Source organism: Eptesicus fuscus, chromosome 15 (genome assembly GCF_027574615.1).
Source record: "Eptesicus fuscus isolate TK198812 chromosome 15, DD_ASM_mEF_20220401, whole genome shotgun sequence".
Lineage (NCBI taxonomy): Eukaryota > Metazoa > Chordata > Mammalia > Chiroptera > Vespertilionidae > Eptesicus > Eptesicus fuscus.
The window spans coordinates 31,689,457-31,716,061 of record NC_072487.1 but is presented as its reverse complement, the minus strand read 5'-3'; the positions used below and the strand labels follow the sequence as shown (position 1 = coordinate 31,716,061).

Here is a 26,605-nt window from a genome sequence, read left to right as displayed (position 1 = left end):
TTAAAATGGAAATGCTAAATCGTAGCAGTTTTCTTTTATATCACAATTCAAAGTATCCATTTTTCTTCAAGCAGCAAATGAAAATGTCAAAAACATTCTTGCTGCAGATATTTAGTTGTTTTCTGCCAAATAAATGAAAGAAAAATATTGCTCTTTGAATTGGTTAATTACCATGAATACTTCTGTAAAGGGCTCCTGCTTGCAAAATTAAGCCAGCTCTAGTTGGCACACTGCCCTAATATTCATGGAGACTAGACTATAGGCTCCACTGTACTCAAGAGACATTTAGCTTTTGGCATCCATTCATCAGCTTACAAATCATCAGTGCTACCCATTATAGACACTCAACTGTCTGAAGCAAACAGGGCAGAAAGCACCTGCATTTCATATGGATGTACCATATTCTGCTTCTTTGAAATTTTAAGAGCTAGGCTTAGAATACAGAATAAACAAAATACGCTCACATTTACATATTGTCTAGAAAGTAGAGCTACTGCAAAAAAAAAAAAATACTCTAGTGACAAATTACTTCAAGGAATTCCTCTAGGAACATGGAAATCTTAGGAAATAAGGAATTTAGAGTAATTTTTTCCTCAATTCCAGGCCAGGGTGAATGGTCTTAGGCCTCTGGGGAGATGACACACAGAGCACATAGCTTGCCATTTCTTAGGATTCAAGATAGATAAGTGATTTGCCTACTTTCAAACCTGATAAAATAACCATAGCGTTACTCAAGCCAAATCACATCGTTCTTTTCTATCTTCTTCATGCCATTCCCTTCTATACAAAAATGATAAAACTTTCTATGCTCGATGGCATACTGGATACTCATCTCTAAAACTGAATAGGAAAATGTTTCTCAACTTTCTGAAAAATATATTCCAATCTTTTTATTTGAGAAAGAATGAGTAGATATATGATGAAAATAAATAATAATGTCTCTTCTTTTCCCTCTATCCCTAAATTAAATGGAAGAAAAGATCCTGACTCAAGACAGACAAATACTGATAAACCTAGGAATGCAAGCTGGCTTTTCCAAGATGTCCTCCATATGGTCCTCATGAGGCTGCAAGTGTGTCACCTCCTCATATGGAGTCTTACATCAGGGAATGAGAAAAGCACAGAAGTCAATAGGTGATCCTAAAAAAAGGCATTCAACATCAACTAAAGCATCAATCTACATCAGCACCTATGTATTATGGCAAATATAAAATTATCAAGCAATTTTTTAAGATCATCAAAATAACCCTTTATAGATCACTTGTTTTTCAAACACATTAGTACGCATTATACATTCAGACTTTGGGATTTTGACATAATAAGTCTACACTGATCTTTAAATAAATTGAAGCTAACCAAGATGACAACCAGGATGCTTAAAGGATCTAGACACCATGCAACAGTACACAAAAATCAAACAAACAAAAGAAGTTAGAAAAAGATAAATAAGGAATGAAGAACAGATGGGAAGAGAACATGTTGCAAGATGACAGACTTAAAAAGAACCATTATCAACAATTAAAGTAAATGTAAATTATCTAAATACTCCAATTAAAAGGCAGGTATTATCAGATAACTAAAAAGGCAAGAACCAACAATATATTCCTTTGAGAAATGTACATTAAATATAGACACAAATACATACAACAAGCAAAAGAATACAACAAGACACATCATACTAAAACTAGCCAAAAGGAAAAAAATAAAAAAATAAAAAAATAAATAAAAATAGCCAAAAGGTATCTAGAGTGTCTATACTAATATCAGAAAAAGTTAAGTTCAGAATAGAACTACTATCAGGAACACAGAGGATAATTTCATAATGATAAAGTGGTCAATTCATCCAGAGGATATAATAATCCTAAATATTTAAGCACCCAGTAACCAAGGTTCAAAATACATGAAGCAGAAAGTAAGAGAAACTCAAGAAATACAATATTTTGACCACAAAATGTCTCAAATATAAAAGGATTCAAGTCATACAAACTATGTTCTTTGCTAACAATAGAACTAAATTAGAAAACAATAAAAGAAAGATTTTCTGGAAAGCTCTCAAATATTTTAGAAATAAATAAGATACTCTAAATAACCAAAGGGTCAAAGAAGAAACCTAAAATGAAGCTAGAAAGCATTTTAAACTGAATGAAAATAAAAACATACCATATCAAAAATTGCGGGATGTTGCTAAAAGCCGTACAAAATCTATGGCATAAAAAAAATTATATTAGAAAAGAAGAAAGGTCTCAACTTAATGTCTTTAGCTTTCACACTGTGAAACAAAAAAAAAAAAAAAAAAAGAAAGAAGAGCTAATTAAGCCTAATTTAGCAAAAGGGAGAAATAATAAAGATCATAGCAGACTTCAGTGACACAGAAAATAGAAAATAGGGTGGAAATCAATGAAAGCAAAAGTTAATTCTTTGGCATAGTTGATGAAATTAATAAATTTTTAGAATGATCAGATCATTTTGAAAAATATGTAAATTAGCAATATCAGGAATTAGAAGCGACACCACTACAAAATCTACAGATAATATAGAAATACTAGAGGCCCGGTGCACAAAATTCGTGCATGGTGTGGGGGGGTGTATTTCCAATCTGGGACCCCTCGAGGGATGTCTGACTGCCCGTTGGACATCCCTCTCACAATCCAGGACTGCTGGCTCCCAACTGCTCGCCTGCCTGCCTTCCTGATTGCCCCTAACCGCTTCTGCCTGCCAGCCTAATCACCCTTAACCACTCCCCTGCCAACCTGATTGATGCCTAACTGCTCCCCTGCCAGCCTGATTGCCCCTAACTGCCATCCTCTGCAGGCCTGGTCACCTCTAACTGCCCTCCCCTGAAGGCCTGGTCACCCCTAACTGCCCTCCCCTGCAGGCCTGGTCCCCCCCAACTGTCCTTCCCTGCAGGCCTGGTTGCCCCCAACTTCCCTCCTCTGCCGGTCTGGTCACCCCTAACTGCCCTCCCCTGCAGGCTTGATCGCCCCAACTGCCCTCCCTTGCAGACCTGGTCCCTCCCAACTGCCCTCTCCTGCTGGCCATCTTGTGGTGGCCATCTTGTGTCCACATGGGGGCAGCCATCTTGTGTGCTGGAGTGACGGTCAATTTGCATATTACTCTTTTATTAGATAGGATTATGACAACATTATACTAATAAATTTTATAACTAAGAAGAAAGCTGAATTCCTTGACAGAAACAAATTACCAAAGCTCACTCAAGAAGAATTAGTGTGAATGAAATTTTATCTATTAAAAAAAATTGAACTTGTAGTAAAAGTCTCCCAACAAAGAAAACTCCAGGCATCACTAGTGAATTCTACAAACATTTAGAGAGGCAATAATCCTAAAATTTTCCCCACAAATTCAAGTTAAGAATAATTTCCCATTTGTAAGGAAATTGTAGACTTCATAAACATAAATGAGGTCTACATAAACATAAATATAAAAATTATAAACATAATTTATATCCTCATAAACATAAATATAAAAATTATAGAAAGTTGATTTCAACAATGTGCATAAAGGATAATATAATACATCAAGACCAAGTGGGGTCGATCTCAGGATTTCCAAGCTTGTTTCAAGTTTCAAGGCTGGATTAAATGTAATTCAACATAGTAAGAAATTTAAAAAGGAAAACCTTATGATTATCTAAATATGCACCAAATAGTATTTGACAAAACCCAAAATTCATTTCTTATAAAAATTCTCACTGCAGTAGCAAAAAGAGGGAATTTCCTCAGCCTGATAAAGAGTATCTTGAAAAATCTACACATCATACTTATTGGTGAAAGACTTGATGCTTCTCCCATTCTGATCAGAAAAACAGAAATGGCTGCTCTCATAGCTTCTATTCAACATTGTTCTGGAGGTTCTAGCCAGTGAAATGAGGCAAGAAAAACAAAAGATATCCAACTTTTAAAGAAAGAAGTAAAACTTTCTTTATTCACAAACAATATGACCTCTATATAGGAAAACAGACAGAATCTATAAAATAGCTACAAGAACTAGTGACTTTAACAATATTATGGGATACAAGATCAATATTCAAAAATCAATTGTATGCCTACTTCCTAACAAGAAAACATTGGAAGTTGCAATTAAAAAGTAATATCATTTAGAATAGCATCAGTACATCTGAAATACTTAGGGATAAACTTTACAATAGATGCATAAGTCTTGTACACTGAAAACTACAAAACATTTCCGAGAGAAATTAAAGACATAAATAAATGAAGAGGCATTACTTGTTCCTGGGTTACATGATTCAATAGTTAAGATGTCAATTCTTCCCAAATTCAATAGTTAAGATGTCAATTCTTCCCAAATTTAAAGATTGAATGCAATCCAAATCCACATCCCAACAGGCTTTTTTTTCATAGATATTGACAAGCTGATTTTAAAACTCTTATGAAAATGCAAAAGACACAAAATAGTCAAAACAACTTTGAAAAATAAGCAGAAAAAAGATGGCTAACAACACTACCTGATTTTAAGATTTACAATAATTAATCTACAATAATCAAGACAGTAAGTTTTTGGAGTAAAGACAGAAAAAACACTGCCGGCTGTGTTGCTCAGTTGGCTGGAGCAGCTCGAAGTGCACCAAAAGGTTGCAAGTTCGATTCCCAGTTAGGGCACATACCTAGGTTGTGGGTTCAGATCCTGGTCAGGGCGCATGCAAGAGGCAACTGATTAATGTTTCTCTCAATGATGTCTCTCTCTCTCTCTCTCTCTCTCTCTCTCTCTCTCTCTCTCTCTCTCTCTCTCTCAACTTAATAAAACATATTCTCTGGTAAGGATAAAAAGAAAAAGAAAAAAACACACAACGGAATGAATTAAAGAGTTCTAAAATTGACCCATACAAAAATGCACAACCAGTTTTCAACAAAGATGGAAAGGCAATTCAATGGAGAAAAGATAGTATTTTAAACAAATATTTCTGTAACAATTGGATATTCATACTTTTAAATAAATAAACTTTTATCTGTATCTCACACCATACACAAAAAATAACTCAAAATAGATTTCTAGATACAGGTTAACAGCTCAAACTACTTTACATGTGTACTGGGGTTAAATAAATAGGTAAACAAAAGGTGGGATCCATGTTGCTCGCTGTTGGAGAAAGACATTATAGATAAGCAATGAACCACCTGCTACTGCATTAGAGCCAGTGGCATCAGTATGAACTCACATTTAGCTGAATATAAATACAAATAGACAGATGTGGAAGTAATTGTAAATGTGTATATCCTCAGGTTGCATACATATATACATTTCCTGGCTCTGGGTGCTGAGAGAACCTAGACATAGTGATATCCCATTAGCAGCAATCAGAATACCTAATGCCCAATCTTAAGTTTCTAAATAACATACCCGCAAAAAAAGGAATTAGGGAATGGCTGATTTTAGGAATAGAGCATTGCAAATACCAGATGAGCCTTAGACATCTTGTGTCAGAATAAAAGGAAGTACTGGAAAAAGAGAGGGAAGCAAGTATAAGGGATACAGGAGCCAAGAACGTAAAAGAGCTACCAATGGGCAGAGCTGTAATAAGTTCAGCAACAAAATAGCATACATTTTTGTTATAACCTAAAGTATAAAATAAATACACATGAGTCCATCCTGATATAATAAATGATTAAATACATAAATGGCAGAGAAGAGACAAATATTAAGTACCATTTAAAATAATCATCTTACAGAAGAATTCCAAGTAATTTTTGGAGATACCCATTTCTAAGTGCTATAAAGCATGATTCCTGCATTCCTTGAGCATGAGCTATAATTAGTAACTTGCTTCCACACAATAAATTGTAGAAAGGGTGAAAAACATTAACTTTACAGTGGAGAAACTTGGCAAACATCACTGTGGTCAGATAATCAAGATTAAGCCATGCCAGTGATAAAACATGGTGACATCATGTATCCACCTGCCCTAGATATGATGTGATAAAAAGGGTGTCTCTCCTAAAAAGTCATCCCAGTGAAATCAAGAGAAAAACATCAGACAAACCCAAATTCAGATACATTCCATAAAATATCTGACCAGTACTGCTCAAAACTGTCAAGGTTATCTTTAAAAAGGAGGAAGAAGAGGAAGAGGAGGAGGAGGAGGAGGAGGAGGAGGAGGAGGAGGAGGAGGAGGAGGAGGAGGAGGGAAAAAAAGACTTAGAAACTATCAAGGATCGGAGAAGAATAAAGAGACATGAGGACTAATGTGAAATTCTAGAACAGAAAACAGAAGTGTAGTGAATAGTAATATACCAACGCTGGTTGCTTAGTTTTGACAAATCTAATATGGTTATGTAAGATGTTAATAATAGGAAAAGAGAATGAGAGGTACACAAGAACTATCTGTACTAACTTTAAAACTTTACTGCGAATCTAAAAATATTCCAAAGTAAAAAGTGTATTATTGACTTAAATGTAAAAAGTAAAACTATAAAACTTGTAGAAAAAAGCCAAAACCGGTGTGGCTCAGTGGATAGAGCGTCAGCCTGCGGACTGAAAGGTCCCAGGTTCAATTCCAGTCAAGGGCATGTACCTTGGTTGCGGGCACATTCCCAGTAGGGGATGTGCAGGAGACAGCTGATCGATGTTTCTCTCTCATTGATGTTTCTAACTCTCTATCTCTCTCCCTTCCTCTCTGTAAAAAAATCCATAAAATATATTTAAAAAAAAAAAAAAAACTTGTAGAAAAAAAATATGAGAAAATATTTTGGACCTTGAGTTAGGCAAAGATTTTTTTTAGATAAGATGCCAACAACACATAAATGGTAAAATTGATAAATTGGACTTAATTAAAATTTTACTTTTGCTCTTTGAAAGACCCAATTGAGTGAAAAGATGAGCTGACTAGGAGAAAATATATGCAAAGCACCCTAGCTGGTTTGGCTCAGTGGATAGAACATAGGCCTGAGGACTGAAGGGTCCCGGGTTTGATTCCAGTCAAGGGCACATGCCAAGTTGAGGGCTTGATCCCCAGTAGGGGGCATGTAGGAGGCAGCTGATCAATGATTCCCTCATATCATTGATGTTTCTCCCTTCCTCTCTGAAATCAATAAAAATATATTTAAATGCAAAGCATATATACCCAATAGAGGACTTGTATCCATAATGTATAAAGAACTCTCAAAATTCAATAATAAAAAAACCTGATTAAAAATGGGCCAAATATTTAAACAGACACCAGAAAAGATAAAAAGATAATCAAATAAAAAAGTGCTCAAAATCATTAACCTTAAGAAGATTACAGCATTATTTACAATAGCCAAGATATGAAAGCAATCTAAATATCTATCAATAGACAAGTGGATAGAAAAGCTGTGTTACTTACATACAATGGAATATTACTTGGCCATATAAAAGAATGAAATATTACCATTTGTGATAGCATGAATGAACTTAGAGAGTATTATACTAAGTGAAATAAGTCAGTCAGAGAGAGACAAATACCATATGATTTCACTTATACGTGGAACCTAAAGAACAACATAAATGAACAACAAACAAAACAGAAATAGACTCGTAGATACAGAAAACAGACTGCTGGTTACCAGAGGAAAGAGGGGCCAAAGGATGGGTGAAAAATGTGAAGGGATTGAGAAGTACAGATTGTTAGTTACAAAACAGTCACTGGTATGTAAAGTAGAGCATAGGAAATATAGTCAATAATATTGCAATAACTATGTATGGTCCAGGTGGATACTGGAAATATCGGAGGGGAACACTTTGTAAAGTATATGATTATCTAATCATTATGCGGTACACCTGAAACTAAACCTATCTAATAAAAGAGTAATATGCAAATTGACCATCACTCCAACACACAAGATGGCTGTGCCCATGTGGTCAAAGATGGCTGTCCCCATGTGGACACAAGATGGCCGCCATAAATGGCCTGCAGGGGAGGGCAGTTGTGGGTGATTAGGCCTGCAGGGGAGGGCAGTTGCGGGGGGACCAGGCCTGCAGGGGAGGGCAGTTGGGGGCGATCAGGCCAACAGAGGAGGGCAGTTAGGGTTGACCGGGCTGGCAGAGGAGGGCAGTTGGAAGAGACCAGGCCTGCAGGGGAGGGCAGTTGGGAGAGGGACTAGGCCTGCAGGGGAGGGCAGTTGTGGGGGACCAGGACTGCAGAGGAGGGCAGTTTGGGGGAACCCAGGCCTGCAGGGGAGGGCAGTTGTGGAGGATCAGGCCAGTAGGGCAGTTGGGAGGGGCCAGGCCTGCAAGGGAGGGCAGTTGGGGGTGACCAGGCTGTCAAGGGAGGGTAGTTAGGGGTTACTGGGCCACCAGAGGACAGCAGTTGGGGGCAAACAGGCCTGCAGGAGAGGGCAGTTAGGGGCAATCGGGCTGGCAGCAGAGTAGTTAGGCGCCTATCAGGCTGGCAGGGGAGTCGTTAGGGGGTGATCAGGCTGGCAGGCAGAAGCGGTTAGGGGCAATCAGTCAGGCAGGCAAGTGAACGGTTGGGAGCCAAAGTCCTGGATCGGGCCTAAACGGGCAGTAGGACATCCCTCAAGGGGTCCCAGATTAAAGAGGGTGCAGGCTGGACTGAGAGACATCCCCCCCACACACACGAATTTTGTGCACCAGGCCTCTAGTCTAAAATAATATTGAATTTAAACTTTAATTGGAAAAAAAAAGATTCAAATTAATACCACAAAGAGAGAATTTAAAAGACTTATCATATCATGTGTTGGTAAAGATACAGAGGAATTGGAATTCTCACATAATGCTGGTGAGGTTGTAAAATGGTGCAAATACTTTGAAAAACAGTTTGAAAATTTCTTAAATTTAAGCATATGCCTACAATATGAAGCAGCCCTTCCATTCTTAGGCATTTAGTCCCCCAACAAAGAAAGCATATGTCAGCACCAAGTCTCATACATCAATGGTCATAGCTGCCTTAATCATAATGCTTAAAAATTGGACACCACCCAATTGTCCATTAACAGGTAAATGGAAAACCAAATTGTGATACCTCCATAGGATGAACTACTACTCATCAAGAAAAAGAAATGAACTATTGTTATATGTAACAATATAAATGAATCTCAAAAAAATGATAAAGAAGCCAGACAAAAAGCATACTATATGATTTCATTTATATAAAGTTCTAGAAAATATAAATGAATTTACAGTAAAATAAAACAAGTAAGTGGTTGCATGGGGTGTAGAATTTGAGTTGAAGGGGCAGGAAGAAGTGGAAGAGAATATGAAAAGACAAGAAAATTATTGGAGTGATAGTATAGTCACTATTTTGATTGCAGTGATGGTTTCACAGACACATACATATATCAAAATAATACACTTTAAATATGTGCAGTTTATTGTACGTCAAGTGTACTTCAATAAAACTTTAGTTTTGTTTTTTTAATCAACTACAAAACCTGGAAAATATGAGAATACACTAAGCCTGAAAAAAGGAAAGACGGCTTCTGGCAAACAGCTTATGGCACAGCAAATGAAAGGCTGATTAGATTTGGTCAATGTGACTTTGGAAGAGAACTAGTCCCAAAGAGTAGAAATTAAAAGGAAGTGGAATCAACTACACAAAAAGAATATTCTGACAACTGGAGCTGTCCAAACAAGAGATGCACTACTTTGTAAGGTAACTATCTCTCCTAGTCACAAACATTTAAAGCAGAAACTCAACTGGTTGTGTTAAGTGAGGCACTAGAAAAAAATCCAACTTGAAACAGTAGAGACAGTATTTCTTAAACTTTACATGCACTAGTTAGAAAAATAGAACATGTAGTTTCCACTTGGGGCAAATGTAATCATATTTCTCAGACCGTAAAGCCCTCAACACCAAACATTTTGTGTGGTTTAAAGTATTAGGGAGCATATGAGCAAGGTTAATGAACACACTTGATAAACTTCAAATGGGTTATCTTTCACACTAGAGGCCCAATGCAAGAAATTTGTGCATGGGTAGGGTCCCTAAGCCTGGCTGGTGATCAGGGTCGATCTGCGGGGCAACCAGCGAACCAGCGGGGCGATGGGGGGTGGGGGTCCCCGCTGGCACCCGCCTTGGCTGGCCTGGGGCCTGTGGGCAGTTCTTGCATTGAGCGTCTGCCCCTGGTGGTCAGCGTGCGTCATAGCGACCAGTCGTTCCACCAGTGGTTCTGCCATTCAATTGATTTGCATATTAGGCTTTTATTATATAAGATAGGGAAAGCAATCAAGAGGCTTCAAAAATAAACATAGTTTGTAAAATGTGTATTTTTCTTTCTTGCTTGCTTTTGCATATAATGAATTATTATAAAAATTGAGGGAAAGGGGCATTTGTAATATTTACTACACAGTTCTAAGTACTTAGAGATCAATAACTAATAATTACTATTTATTGAATATATATGCCTACGAATTCAAGCAAAGCAGTTTGAACACATGAACTTTATAATTCTGCAAGATAGCTATCATACACATTTTACAGATAAAAAACTTAGGCTATGAGAAGTTAAGTGGATCTTTAGGCTGAGAATATAAAGCTAATTCAGTCTGTCTGGTTCGAAAACCCAGTGATACAAGATTGCCCTACTAGTTCACTGAAGAAATAGTGGCCATATAATGACTACTGCATGCAGTCTCTTTCTTCCCTCTCCAAATAGTTCCTATAATCCTGCTCAATTTATTTTTCAAAAATCCAAATTTTCTTATGTTACTCATCCAGCTTTGTTCCTTTAGTGCCTTATAACTCCTTACAGGTAAAGTCTAAGCTCATCAACAGAGTGAATGGGAGACCTTCCTGCCTACTTTTCCAGGATCATTTCCAATTATTTCTCCTGTATATCCCAGAAATACTTAATTAAAATATTGGCAAGTCTTATAGAAATGCAACAAATTTGTTCTTGCATTTCTCAATTTTTTGCATGCTCTTCTCATATTTGGCCTGATCATGGAATATTTATCCTTCTAGACTCAGTTTAAATATTGTCTCTTCTGTTGAAATCTCCTTTGACATCCCAACAACAATTAGATACACCTTCTTTTACATGAACAGCACTCTACTCACACTAATAATTCTTTGTGAATTTGTATCCTGAAAAAAAAAATCTCCTCAAAAACAATCATTCATCTCTATATCACCAATATTCAAGACCAATGCCTAATATCCGGGAAAGGTTCACTAAATGTTTATTGAATGAATGGTGGATGAATAAGAAATTAAATGAATATACTAACCATTGTCTAAAATTAATAAGAAACACTTAAGGGTTTTCCATTTTTTGATAAATAAATCATATCACCTATTACAGAGATATACTAGTTACCACATTGTAGCATATACTATACCTCGTTAATTCTATATGATTTTATCCTAAATTATGTCTTAATTGAAGCAACTTATTATTACCTAACCTACTTAATTATACAGCTGTTAAAACAGTTTATTTAATCAAAAGTAAGGGTAATATGTAATTTGATGCAATGATTAATTCTCAAGACTATAAAATGGTTAGAAACTAGAACTACTGATTACTTGTCAAGAAGGAAAAAAGCCAAAAAAATAACCTTTTTGTGACCTCCTCCTACAAACAAAACTATTCACAGATTTTACTGTTTCAAGATGTAACCTTGTATAGTGCTCTCCTCCTGCAGACAGTATGAAACATCAAAAAAACTCCCACTATTTAAAACTTCAGGCTCCTTGCCTCCTCAGTTCTTCATGAATTTAAAATACTTTTATGCCTGGCCAATGTATGTTTGATTAGGTTCCTAACAACAGTCCCACTCTATAACTGGGATAACATCACGTAAGGTACATTTTGATTTGGGAGACTTCTTTTACCGTCTTATGCTCTTGCCCAGCGCTGCCATGGAAATAACTGAGGTTCCTATTGAATACTGCTGTTTTATGTTCAAATAAGACTAGAAGTAATTCTTTCTAAAAATGTAAAATAAGATAGAACTTTAAAAAAAAAACAAGCAGCTTTGAAAACCACTCTCAGCTAATGGAAAAATTATCTTAATTACATGAGAAATGTTCCAAAGCAGCGATTTTCAACCAGTGTGCCACAAGAATTTTTTTAAAATGCAATACCTGACTAATTTAGTTAGGGGCACAGACCTCTTTACCTTTAGATTGTCAAATAAAAAAATGACAACAGCCAACGAAACAATAGCCACCTGGTGAATGAATCAAAATTCTAGCTTTTTTTTTTTTTTTTTTGGTCAGATTGTTAAAAAATATATATTTTTGGTGCGCAGGAGGATTTTAGTAATTACCTTACGTGTGCCATGAGATGAAACAGGTTGAAAATCGCTGCTCTAAAGTACTCTAGGTGAAAACAAAGCAGTCCCTATTCGTGGAGGAAAACGCCTTCCCTAAGGAAAATATCCACATGTTCAGAAGCCCATAGTCTCGAAATAACGCCTTCTCCATGTAAGTAAAAAAAAAAAAAAATTCACACCTTGGTAATTTTCTTCTAAAATGTTGCCTCATTGCAGCAATAACAGTTTGATTTATGCTAAAAAAAGGTTCCGTTCTGAAGAACTAAAATGTATTTTTAAAAACACACAGGAAGAAAATGAAGTGGTATTCAGTCTGCCGAAGTGGACACAGCTTTGAAAAGACAAAAGAAGCCATTTTAAACCACATTAAATGTAATCATCTATTTTTCTTTCTGAAACATGATAGTAAAAAGGGGATAATAACTGAACCGTTTCAGAGCCCAGCAATACAAAGTTAAGGGTTGCAAAATGAAGAGCCAAAAATCTTTCAAAAAAACCTTTCGGTTAACACATCCATCAATCGTAAAATGATTATTTTCCAAAAGCTGGTGTAATTTTTCTCAGATTAGTCCAAGAAAACAGGACATGCAATTTGTTTTGATTTTTCCCTTACTATCATCAACTTCGCTCCTGCATCCCCTTTTATGAATAAACTGGTTGACATAGGGAGGTAAATGATTGTTTAACTTATCACATTGTGATCTTTCAAGGGAAACATTTCAGTTCATTCAAGTTCTGGCTCCTCTCAACATTTCTTGTTTCCTGCCTGAGAAGATAATACTGCATAAAAGAAAAGGGCACCATGTGTGACTTAAGAAAGAAGGGTTCATGGGAGAACTGGAATCTAATTACATAAACACACTTCCCTACAGGTGGATATAAATTCAAAAATCTCTGAAATCTCGTCTTTAAAGGCTCGCCGTGCTTTTTTAATTATGCTAAAAGTCCCTTGTCTGCTTGATCTCTCATGAACAATTTTAATCAGGCAAGCCTAATACACTCCGTCTCACAGACAACTTAACAGAGCTCTCAACTATGAGCTAATGGGAAGGAAAGGAACCACAAGCATTTTTATTAAAAGGAAAAAATGGCCAGCCTAGAGATTTGGCTAGCAATAAAGCAAGATTAAATCATGTTTTTTCCCTACTTAGCCTACTTAACTTCAAGAACTACAGACATGTAATTAATTTGCTCTTGAGATTTACTCTGTAAATATAAACACACCATTAAAAAATATTACATCCTTACAATTCATAGTGGTTTGTTTTTACTCATCTTTCCCATTCACAAATGGACTAATAAACTAGGAACCAGTTTGCCAGAATCTAAGAATAACCCAAATATTAATCTTCCCCAAAAAAGGAGAGTAAAAAAACACTCTCTTTAGACTACAAGAATCCTGACAAGTTCAAAGTGAATGTGAAATGATAAAAGAACCAAATAACCCCTTCTCCACCTTTCAGCAAGCTCATTTGCTACATCAGCTATCTCCATGAGTCCTCAGTCCATTCTGAGGCCCTCTCGATACATCAGCCACGATAACCTTCATTTTCCAATTGCTCTAAATTATCTAAAACTAACAGCCACCATTTTAAACTCCTTTCTCTGCACCAATTCAACCCAGAAACTCCAAAATGTATTGGTGGTTGTCCCAGGCCCTAAGAATTTGCACCTACGCTACAATAAATTGTCTATCTTGATACCCCAAACTGCTTTGGGGAATTAACAATTCAAATTTTTAAGTCCTGGTGTGAGTTTGCCTCCAGTTAGTTGCTGTGTGGTTTAGAGCATATTCTCAACCTCCTTTGTGCCTCATCTGTAATACTGTCACTAATCATACTCTCCTTCAAAGAGTTGATGTAAGAAGTAAATGACATAATCCATGAAAGAGTTGACATATGTATTAAATTACATTATACACCTAAGCACAATGTGGACATGATACATTTAAGGTTCCTTCTGGCATGTCCCAGATCCGTGCTTCCTGCCCTCCAGCATAGCTTTTGTCACTTTCTTTGGTCCCTGAAGAAGATACTCAGCTTCTCACACTCTCCCTGGCAATCTTTGTCAGCTTCAGGACTCACCATCAGTCCAAGCCCAGACCTTTCTTTTTTGATTTCCCCATCTCCACACTCAGTTCCATCCCTCCTGAGGCTTTCCAGCTATTTTCATATTCGGGCTCCCTGGGATGCTGCCTCACTCAATTTCTCTGTGCTTATTCATTAGAGACTGCTTCATTTACCTTTGCTTCAGTTTTTACCAGCCTGGTTCTCTTCCTCATTAGTGCTGTGCTTCTTACTAATTGCAATTGCACACTATCAGTTTAACTCGATGCTTTTCTGTTTACATTGATTTAAAAGAGTATTTTTTACAGCTAAACTAAGAGATATAAAATTTAAATAGATTAGGACAAATAGTGATGATTATAGCTCAGGGAAAAAAAATGTGGCTAATTCACAGAAATGATTTTCTTTTTTACAATCAATATACATTTTATTCATTTGCCTATCAGAGCCTGTGATCCTTCTGACCTGGTTGCTTGATGAGCTGTAAAAATTCAACTTGCTTAATGAAATGGTAGCTGCTGAAGAGTAAAATAGAATACCTGCAAGGCAGGACAAAAAATAAAATTAAGAAATAAACTTTTAAGCATCATTCATTAGTCATAGCCGGTGTGGCTCAATTGGTTGAGTGTCGTCCTGTGCACCAAAAGGTTGCCTGTTCAATTCCCAGTCAGGGCACATAACAAAATTGCAGGTTCTATCCCTGGTCAGGGTACATCCTGGAGGCAACCGATGTTTCTCTCTCACATCTATGTTTATCTCTCTCTCTCTTCCTCTCCCCCTCTTCTCCTTCTAAAAAATCAATAAAAACATATATTTTTAAAAGAATCACTCATCAGTACTAAGATTGCAGATATATACACACAAATTGCTTTAAACTCCCCCAAAAGAGTTGTCTGATCTATATACAAATATCCCATACTAAGAAAATCTCAATTCCAGTGTTAGAATAGGCTGATTTCTAATAGGGAGTATTGTTCTAGAATAACATAAATCAGTTAGGCCCACTGTCCAGATATTTTAACTATACTCATTTTCTCTCTCTCTCTCTCTCTCTCTCTCTCTCTCTCTCTCTCTCTCTCTCTCTCTCTCTGCTTTCCCTTAACATTCTCTTTCAGTTCTCTGTTGGATACACAAATTTAAAATGCTCGGTGATGCAAAAGAAAAGTATTATTATTTACATAAATATGAATTACTTGTCTTTCATAGATTCTACACTTACTAATTTTCTAATGGAGTGTAAAGTTTTTCCAATATCCCTGAGTTAATCCCAACCTGATTCAAATTACCATGTTTTAAAGTTCAGATTCTGGTCCAGGCTATCAAAAAATATATCAAATTGAGGACAGGTTTGTTTTTGTTTTATATTTAAATTAACAGAAGAGAGTAATAAAGTATTTCTTAGAATTTTACTTTAAAAATTCTTAGGATAACTCTATTCAACTCACTCAGGCAAATTTTATATTCCATCAATATTAACAAATAAATTATTGCAATGACCTAATTCAGCATTACTCAAAACAATGGCTAAAACTTTCTTTGCAACCCACTATTTAACTTTAAAAGAGCTGCTATTACATCTGACACCCAGATCTTGGTATCTAATACCACTTCCCAGTAAGAGGAGCCAGGGCTTCTTGGAGAAATGATCGATTCTAAGAGTGGAGCAGAACTATACAGGTGATGCGTCCTATAGTGCCAGTAAGTAAGGAAGTACTCAAAAAGAAAAAAAAGTAAAACAAAACACAATGATGAGGGATATGTCAAAAAGACTCAGGAGCCATTAAAAAGATCCCAATGGCCAAGTTAGAATAATGTAATAAAATAAAATAGTGTTGGATTATAACCCAAGGTATAAAATAAATATCTAAGAATCCATACTTATATAATTAAATGATTAGCTAAAGAAATAAATGGGGGAGGACAAAAAAATCTCTCATGCAGAAGTATTCTAAACAATTTATGAAGATACTCCACCTTCAAGGATGTGGAACATGATTCCCCACTCTTTCAGAATGGGCTGCACACAGGGATTTCCTTCTGAAGAGTAGACTGGAGGGTGGGGTAAGGTGACTTTATAGTGGTGAAACCTGATAACATTAGGGAAAACCGGGTGGGAGGTGTATGGGAAGTCCGTACTATCTTCACAACCTTTCTGTCAATCTGTTTCTATTAAAAAAAAAACAAACCAGAAAGCATTTTAAGTTTTTTTTTTTTTTTTTTAAAGCTGCTGTTGCCTTTGGCTTTCTAAAGTTTGCTATCTAGCTTGCCTGTGGAAATCCTAGTTAATTTTAGATCACTTCAAGCATACAATTCTTCACGACACTCTCAAATGCAGAGGCCGCGTGCACTGCACTTGAATGGAAAAATGAGAACCAAAGTCCTACATTTGAGTTCTGCTCTCCATACAACTATCCATGGGACCATTTTAACCAGTTTTCTCATCTATAAAATGAGGCAAGCAGGCTTGGAGGGCATTCTGTTACTCCTAATGGGGAGAGGCTAATGTGATGGCCTGTCTGCACTCTCATCATTGAGTGTCTCATCTACATCAGGCTCCAGTTTTCTCTGGCCACCCACCCAGATGTCAACTCAGTGCCAGACCTGGCATTTTCCAGTTTGTTTCTTAGACCTTATGGTTATTCTGGAAGGATAACCAGAAATTAGATACAGTAGTTGCCTCTATGTGGGAGAATAGGAGGGTAGAGCAGAAGAGAGACATGATTTGCATGGTATATATATACTCTTGGGCTATCCGAATCATTTTCTACTATGCATACACACTAATTATTTAGGAACTTATTACAAAAGCAACAAGACACCCATCGTTACTCTGGAATCACTGTGTGATATAGAACCATAGCAAAAAGTAAGAAGCATGGCTCTAGGAGATTAGTTTAAAATTATTTCATTCAACTTATTTTGTAACAAATCAGCTATTTCAAAATAGCAGTCATGGAACCAAAAGTGACTTGGGCCTGTCTATTTACTAGTTATTTAACTTCCCTAAACCCCAGCTTCCTCATCTGTAAAACTGAAATAATAATAATAATCACACTTCTTAGGGTTGTTGAAAAGATTAAATAAATTAAAAAATATGGGAAGTCCTTAGCATAGTACCTGGCCTATCTACTACCGTCATTATCAGCATAAATGGAAGTCTGTGGGAAGATTTGATTTTTCACTCATACAAGTCTTCTACTCAGCCCTGGATCCAGAAGCAAGTTTGAAATTTTAACACCCATAAAGTGCACTTTGTTTTCATCAATTATTCTAGCATTAAATAACTAAAATAAACAGTATTTCCTTCTCTGTACAGAAACATCTCAAATTATAAGAAACATGTAGAAGTCACATACTATTAGTAATATCTTTTGAAATGAATAATTCTTATGGATCATGAAATCAAAAAAGTATTCAAAGACAACAACATAAAACTTTATTATATGGCAGAGTGCCACAATTGAAGTTGTCTTTGGGATTCTGCCAGAAGATTGCATAAGTTTAAAATTTTAGGCTCCATTTGCATCCTTGCTTTTTGCCTTACTTTACTACAAAAGGGCATGTCATATTTTACCTAGACACAGATTTTTGAGACTAGTGAAAAGATATGCAAATCCTACCCAATGATAGAATAATATGCAAATTGACCGCACCTTCGCTATGTCTAAGCCACGCCCACCAGCCAAGCCACGCCCACCAGCCAATCAGGAGCAAGTATGCAAATAAACCCAACCAAGATGGCTACAGCCACCGAGAGCGGGAGGGAGGCTTGGGTTTCCACGGTAACAAAAGAAGCCATCCTATTGCCAGCCTAAGCCTCCACTCAAGGCTACAAAGTTTCAATTATAGAAGGTGAATTAACTGCAACAGAAATCGCTGCTGGCCACGGAGCGAGCAGCAGGCTTGGCTTTGCTCCAGGCTACAAAGTTTCAATTGTAGAAGGTAAATAAATTCCAGATACCAGGGCCTCCTCTTGGGTCTCCAGGGGGCGTGGCTGGCCTGCAAACCACCACAGGCCCCTCGCTCAGGCCGCCCCCACACCCCAAGGGAACCCCCACCCTTCAGGGCAAACCAGTCAGCCCCCACCCATGCACCAGGCCTCTATCCTATCTAATAAAAGAGTAATATGCAGATTGACCATCACTGCAACACACAATATAGCTGCCCCCATGTGGTCAAAGATCCTGCACCCATGTGGGCACAAGATGGCCACCACAAGATGGCCATCAGGGGAGGGCAGTTGGGAGGCACCAGGCCTGCAAGGAAGGACAGTTGGAGGTGATCAACCCTGCTGGGGAGGGCAGTTAGGGGTGACCAGGCCGGCAGAGGAGGGAAGGTGGGGGCAAACAGGCTGGCAGGGGAGCAGTTAGGCATCAATCAGGCTGGCAGCGGAGTGGTTAGGGGGTGATCAGGCTGGCAGGCAGAAGCGGTTAGGGGCAATCAGGAAGGCAGGCAGGTGATCAGTTGGGAGCCAGCAGTCCTGGATTGTGAGAGGGATCCCAGATTGGAGAGGGTGCAGGCTGGGCTGAGGGACACGCCCCCCTCTGTGCACGAATTTCGTGCACCGGGCCTCTAGTAACTTTAATAAAAATGCTAGTTAGAGGAAGGCTTGTAAACATGTTAGATACTCAATAAATATTTTCTGATTGAATGTTGTATCCATAAATATATGAATAAATAATATGCTACTATTGCATATTCCTATGAGTTATTAGAAAAATTCCTTTCCTGTCTCAAAAAAGTAGCTAAACAACACATTTTACCCTTATTTCTATTTTATCATGGTTTTTAAATTAAAGGTATATTTCCACTTACAGGATCTTTTGTGTATTTGTATGAATTCACACATATACATAGGCAACACTATAGCAGAAATAGTATGTGTATCACTCTGTACTTGAATATAACTTAAGATACGAAAGTACTACTTTAACCAAAGATATACTTGAGAATTTTTTATAGTTTCTAATTTTTTGCTTTAAAGTTTTGCTACAAAATTTCTTAAAACTGCTTCTTGTTTTTGAGAGCACACAAAGAGATCATATATATCTGATTTTTAACTGCACCTAGCAACTTGACTGCTACTAGGAAGTCAAAAAGCATATAGTCATTGTAAATGTTTTTACTATGCCTGTCAGCGAATGCTCCAAAACAACTGGGAAGAGGAATGCAAATCTAAAACTACAATGATAAAAATCTTACTAAACTATATATCCAAATAGATAGATAGGAGCCACTTAAGAAATTTCATTCCATTACTAGACCACCCAGTCCAATAATGGCCACTGTTGACCGTTTTTTCCTCAAATCTTCCATTTTACGTAACACTTTCCCACGGTTGGTAAGTCATTCACATGTATATCTAGTTCTGACAAAATCTGAGAACAAGACGTTGTGCAGTTAAATCAGAGACAGAGAAATGTTATTTGCACAAGGCTACCAAACTATTAAGTGGCCAAAACTGGGATTCATACCCAAGTCTTCTGCTCCCAAACATAGTGCTTGCTCCAGTTTCTCCCAGCTGATCCCCAAAGCGGAATTCCACCTTTAGTGACAAGTCAATTTCTTGGAGCATAATGCCCTCTGTCCACCTGACTGCAATCTCTCTTCAGGTATTTACATACCATCTCTGGCCTCACTCTAGTCAACTCCCCTCACTCCAGTCAACTCCCCAAACTATAGCCAGAGACATCTTCCCAAATTTAAATCAGATAGTCTTCTAAGTCAGGCCAGTAAATGCTTTTCACTCTTTCTAGATGCAGAATTAACTTCTAACCAATGTCTTCACAGGCTGAGTGGCCTGAACCCCTCCCTTTTCAGGGTTGGAGGATACTGTCTACATGCCAGACAGGCTCCTGTCTTTTATAACCACCATGCACACTCATCCTGGACCACCTCTCCTCCCTTTTCACCTAGTTAATGTACTGTCTTTCCCACCATAAGCATCACTTCCTCAAGCAAACCTTCCCTACCCTTACTAACCAAATCAAGTGCACCTACTACATACTCTCAGGGTGCCATCTGCCTCTAATTCATTATCACAGTTGTAATTTACATTCACTTACATAATCATTTGATTAATGTCTGACTTTTCTGCCAGAATGTCAATGCCACAAAAGGTAAAGATGAGGTCATTTTTTCTGTTTTTAATCCCAATGCCTGGCATAATTTCCAGCCCATAGTAGATACTTGACACTTTATTTTAAAAGCTGAACAAATACATAAGTAGGCTAATTCCTTTTTCAGTCTTTAAATATATGAAAATAGCTATTAGTATGATAATGCCTCACTCTACACATATATACACAAAAGTTTTAATAAGGAAACCACTCTGACATTTTGAGATATCCCTTTTATGACAAAGTTCCCAGACAGTTCTTAAAAGCTGGAAGCTATAAATGAATGCAAGGGTATTTGTTCATCAGTACAAAGAATGCACCTTTCTTGTTCCAAACACTGCACTTGTATTAAAAAAAATCTACACCTGGAACATGATAGTGACAGTTATATCACAAATTTCCAGGTGCTCTTCATATGAATTTCTCTTCAAATATGTCTACTTGATTCTCGACTAGTGTGATAACTTTACAAAACTATATGCAGTATTCTACATTAGTCGCTATTACAGACCATTATAGATTCAGCCAATCATTTCTGATGGCTAAGCTTTTTTAAAATCCTGATCCTCTCATCCAAACTATTAGCTTTCGCTTCCAGCTTTATGTGATATGCAAACATTATAGGCATGATTCATCCAAGTCAATGATAAAAATGATTAATAGGACAAAAATGAAAGAAAGAACCATGTCATGTCACTAGAAATACCTCTCTCCAAGCTCACATCAATCCATTCATCAATTTTTTTCAACCATCTATGATTCTACCTGTCTTCATAAAACAATCCCTAATTTAACCATTTATCTCATAATGATATCATAAGACATTTTGTTCAAAGCCTTGCCAAAATAAACTTAATACATGGTAAAAAAAAATTACACAAGTTTAACATGATACATTCCTAGTGAACCCTATGGACTCTGGAGACCACTTCTTTTCTAGGTATATCTTCATGAACCCTTTTGTCTAAGGACCAATTAAAAAATTGTCCCAAAAATAGAAACGAAACCCACTAATCTTATAGTTGCAGAATTATACTTTTACCCCTTTTTAAAAAAGAACAAAACGGTATCTTCATGATCTTGTCTTTTGGCACCTCTGGTACTGGCCATGATTGCTCAAAGATAACCAAACCATTCATTTCTGTATGTCATTTAACCATAGGGCATTAACTACTTAGAGAGTCCAAGTGCTTTCTTATTACTGCCTCGCCTTCCTCGGACTTTAATTCCCTTGCTATCAATTAATTTGAATGTCATTTTCTTTTTTCTTTCAGTCTTTATTGTTGAAAGTATTGCATATGTCCCCTTTACTCCCCCACTGACCCCTTCTAGCCCGCCTTTGCCTCCTGCCCCAGGCCTTCACCACCCTATTGTCCATGGGTTTTGCATATATGCATACAAGTTCTTTGGATGATCACTTCCCACCCAGGCACCCACCCCCACCTTCCATTTTCTTTTGAAGTTGAAACCAATATAGGAGTTCCACAGTTCTGCCTTCACTCCAACATTTAGTATTATACCATCTGTCCCAAACAGTAGTTTATACCTTTTCTAGTTTTTCTTCATGATCTGAGCATAACATGTGGTTGTTCTCAGCTTCTTCACAAGCCTCAGTTCATTTTAGGATTCAGACTCCTGTATGCTACTCTCTTTAATACCACTCTTATATTTGTGTTCACCCTTTAATTGCATATGAGAATCATTTGTGCTCTTATTTTCAGTATTTCATTTTAGAGAACCTAAACACATTCATCCATCCAATTAATGTTTTATTGCTTGCCAAATATAAGCAATTCACCAAACTAGAGGAAAGTATACAAAGATACCTCTATGTTATCTATCTTCTATGAATCAAGAGAAAAAGTTGAGTTTTAGGCAGAAATATTGGCGTCTCTATTTCCAAGAGAAAAAAGTAGGTGCTGCTTGAGCAGAGTATATAGCAACTAGCTGAAGTATGAAAAGGCTCCTGAAGTCTTCATCAAGAAAATTATATCTGGGTTGACTCTTGAAAAGTAAGAAGACATTTGAGGATGTGGAGAAAAAGGAAACCTCGTGCACTGCTGGTGGGAATGCAGACTGGTACAGCCACTGTGGAGAACAGTATGGCGTTTCCTCAAAAAATTAAAAATGGAACTCCCATTTGACCCAGTGATCCCACTTCTAGAAATATATCCCAAGAAACTAGAAACACCAATCAGAAAGGATATATGCACCCCTAAGTTCATAGCAGTACAATTTACAATAGCTAAGATTTGGAAACAGCCTAAGTGCCCATCAGCAGATGAGTGGATTAAAAAACTGTGGTACATCTATACAATGGAATACTACTACACCGCTATAAAAAAGAAGGAACTTTTACCATTTGCAATGGCATGGATGGAACAGGAGAGCATTATGCTAAGCAAAATAAGCCAGTGGGAGAAATATAAATATCACATGATCTCACTCATATGTGGGATATAATGATCAATATAATTTGATGAACAAGAATATATCCAGAGACAAATGGTAGGGGGGAGGGGAGGTAGAGAGCAACCAAAGGACTTATATGCATGCATATTAGCATAACCAATGGACACAGACACTGGGGCGGTGGGGGCTTGCCCGGGGTGGGAATGGCTGGGGGCGGGGTGGGGGCTGTCAATTGGGGGAAAAGGATACATATGTAAAACTTGAGACAATTAAAAAAAAAGAAAAAGTAAGCAGCCATTAAAAGATTGCAATTACGTGCAAAAGCATGGCAATATAAAAAGTACATTATTTTCATTCAAGACTGATTAACTTTATGTAGCTGGGATTTAAGATATATGGAGTGCAAGAGAGGACCTGAAAATATGGAATCAGTTATAAAAAGGCCTTGTAACCTAGAGGGTTCAACACAAAGGATAAATAAAATGAAGCAAAGGCTCCCTTCAGAATACTATACAGACATTAAAAGAAATCAAAGTGTATACCCCAAAATATAGACAGATCTTTAAAATAGTGTTGAGGGCAAAGAAAATAATGTCTACAGCATAATACCGGTAAAACAAAATTAAAATACATGCACATCCAGCATTTGTGTTCACACAAAATAAATCTCATGTCTTATAGGGACACATACAAATAAAATGATTCAGATAAAAATATGAGAGTAGTTACCTATGGAGAGGAAATATAATAGGGATGGGAAATTGGCACAAAGGAATTTTTTAAGGATATGCATCTGTTTGACATCCACAGACATTTTTAAAATGTACAGTATTCCTTCAAGAGAAGTTTTAAAATCTGGGAATGGCAAAATTTAATGTAATTTTTAGAAAACAGTGTGAAGTATACAGCCCTGTAGCTATAGTTTCTTCTGGAGTCAAAGAGGATGAGTTTATTGCCCTTTTTCTGCACAGGCCGAGTAGATCTTTATCATTCTATAAGAAAAGAATAAACTGCCAATAAGTAAAGATGGATGCAGAAGTTTTGAATATAAATGGAAGTGAAGACAAAGAGTCAATTGCCACAAATAAAAGCAGTATCTGAAAACTCAAATTTGGCCATCTTCTGGGAATATTATTTAAAACATTCTTGCACTTTGGTAGATTCTGGACTAAAAATAAATTCTAAGGCTTTTTTTCGCCCAAGCTGAGTTTTGCTTCCATTTTCTTATAAGTGTGCCAAAGAGAGCAATGAGAAATTAAAACAAGGCCTCACTGAGTATGTCTTGGGAGCTCATAGTAGAGAACTCTGTAACAAACTCAAGCCCTATCACTTGAGAGATGAATCTTACGTTACCAAGAACTGCTTCATCTGTACAAACAGACTTTCTATAGAACTGTAACTGAACGCTACAGGCAAGGAGCCAACGTTTTAAAATTTCATCAGGCTCTAGTGCCAGGTGACAACTGTTGGCTGTGACATGACTTATGCAACACACTTCATCTACTTATCTTAGAATCAAAGGAATTTTTCCAAAATGTTCTCATTCAGATAAACAGGAATGATTTCTACCCCAAGCACATTTGTTAAAAGTGGAAAACACACCTGGGAAGTTCGAGGACAAGATCCTACTGATTAAATTCTGAGAATAAAGAACTTTAAAAACATGTAATTGACATCTGCATGTGGTAGTCCTCTATTGAAAAGACATTGTTTTTCATTCGGATTCAGCAAGCTAACTAGAAAGCAACCAGAATCAATATGTATTTTAAAAATTATAAGTGATATGTGCAAATAATATGTAATGTGATCAACAATACTCTCTATTTATATAATCTTCCATTTCCATGACATGCTCATGAGGGTCACGTGTCTATTTTCCTCTTTTGGGCATGTTCTTTGGTAATTTGACAGGGTATCTTTTCCCTATGACTCTTTTGATGAAGTATCATTTCAGACCCTATTTAGTTATCCAACATCTCATCCTAATATTTTCTTACCCACTCTACTTAAAATAAGGTATATTTTGATAGAAGGTGGAATTTAAAAGAGAGCATCTTCCAATAATGATGCTAATGCAATTTTACTTTTTAAATATTATTACCTAAAGAAGATAATGTATATTATTTATGGGTGATGAGATATGGATGTATACTAGTTCCTTTCCTCTTTATAAAATATGTGTTGCTTTTACAATCAAGAAAAAAAGGCTTAAACAACTATATAGTGACATGATGGGAGAAAAACTTATAACAAGTTCTCAATTTCAAAAGACAGTTATATATCGAAGAACCTTGGTCTGGGACCTTCCTCTTGCCTTCAGTCATTATCCAGGCCTACAATCCAACTTAGATATGAGTGCACTAACTCACTAGCTTTGTCATGGGATCTGCAACAAATTGGACAATGGAAGGCAGGGGCTGAGAAAATCCAAAAGTTACAAATCACATACCTAGAAAAGACATTAAATCTATTCTGGGTTCTAAAAATTAAATTATACTAAAATGCTAAGTTTTCTTATAATAAGACATTAAATCAGCACCTCAGCAATTTCTGCTAAACTAAATGGTTTCAAATAAACAAATATTCTTGTACCTCAATATACTCATGCATGAAAAAATAATATTTATAATGTCACATAACAGATGTAACATTATTGTTACAAAAAAAAGTCCTTGTTCAATAAAAACAATTATCACCCTGATATTTGCCCAGTTTTCCTCTATGTTTTACACTGATCAAAGAAGATAAACTAATATTTTAAAACACAACAAATAGCCCTAGCCAGTTTGGCTCAGTGGATAGAGCATTGGCCCAAAGGACTGAAGGGTTCCAGGTTTTATTCTGGTCAAGGACATGTACCTCAGTTGTAAACTAGATCCCAGGTCCTGATTCGGAATGCAACCAATCAATGTGTCTCTCTCACATCGATGTTTCTCCCGCTGTGTCTCTCCCTCTCCCTTCAACTCTCTCTAAATAAAATCAATTGAAAGTACCCTCAGGTGAGGATTAACAACAATATAACTTTTAATGTTCCATTTTACTTTTCTTAGCATTAAACTTGAAACAAATACTGAAGTTTACTGTAAAACCTATTCATGTCACTTATTCACTTCATTCTTTGTACACCAAAACCGAGGCAGGATTCCACAGAATCTCAAAGCTAGTAACTTACCTCTCATCTTCCTAGGCTTAGGAGTAATATTAGGGGCTAAAAAAGTTCTCAAACAATATGTCATATCACTAATTACACTAAGAGGTGATAGTAGCTAGCTACAAGCTAAACATGTCCTTATCAAAAAGCTCCGAAACACTGTTCACTGTTGTGATTTCTAAGTATACACACTTCTATTTCTAGTTATAGAGGACAGTACTTAGATAATCATTAACACGGTAAGCACCCAGCCTGTTTTGTCCTCCGGACAGAAGGTATAGTGTCAGTAACCGGTGACTGACATGGTGCTTAACATGTTAAACCAACCCATTTTCTAATGCACGACATATTCTATATAATGAAAGCCTAATATGCACATTGTCCCTTCGGATAGTCCTTTGACCTAGAGACCAGGAGTTCGACCACTCGCTATGATGTGTGCTGACCACCAGGGGGCAGCATGGAACACTGTGGGCGTTGGTGACACGCTGTGACCTCTTGCCAGCTACCTGGGGGCAGGGGTGATGGGAACGGAGGTGCGGTGAGAATGCAGGGTGTCCACCAAGCTTGCTCTCACTCCCCCTGCCACCCTCCCCCGGGGACGCCAGGGCTTGCATGCCGGG

At 37.1% G+C, this 26,605-nt stretch overlaps 1 protein-coding gene across 6 annotated transcripts in view; it reads right to left on the bottom strand.

The window, feature by feature from the left end:
• Positions 1-26,605, bottom strand: part of RFX3 (regulatory factor X3) — a 282,845-nt gene that overhangs the window by 186,641 nt on the left and 69,599 nt on the right. The window contains exon 1 of one of the 6 annotated variants that reach the window (XM_054727243.1): positions 16,275-16,452. The exons of the other annotated variants lie outside the window; for them this stretch is intronic. Coding sequence (XP_054583218.1) covers positions 16,275-16,293 — 19 coding nt within the window. The 5' untranslated portion in view covers positions 16,294-16,452. Of the gene's footprint in view, positions 1-16,274; positions 16,453-26,605 lie in introns of those variants that run through there. 6 annotated transcript variants of the gene reach the window in all.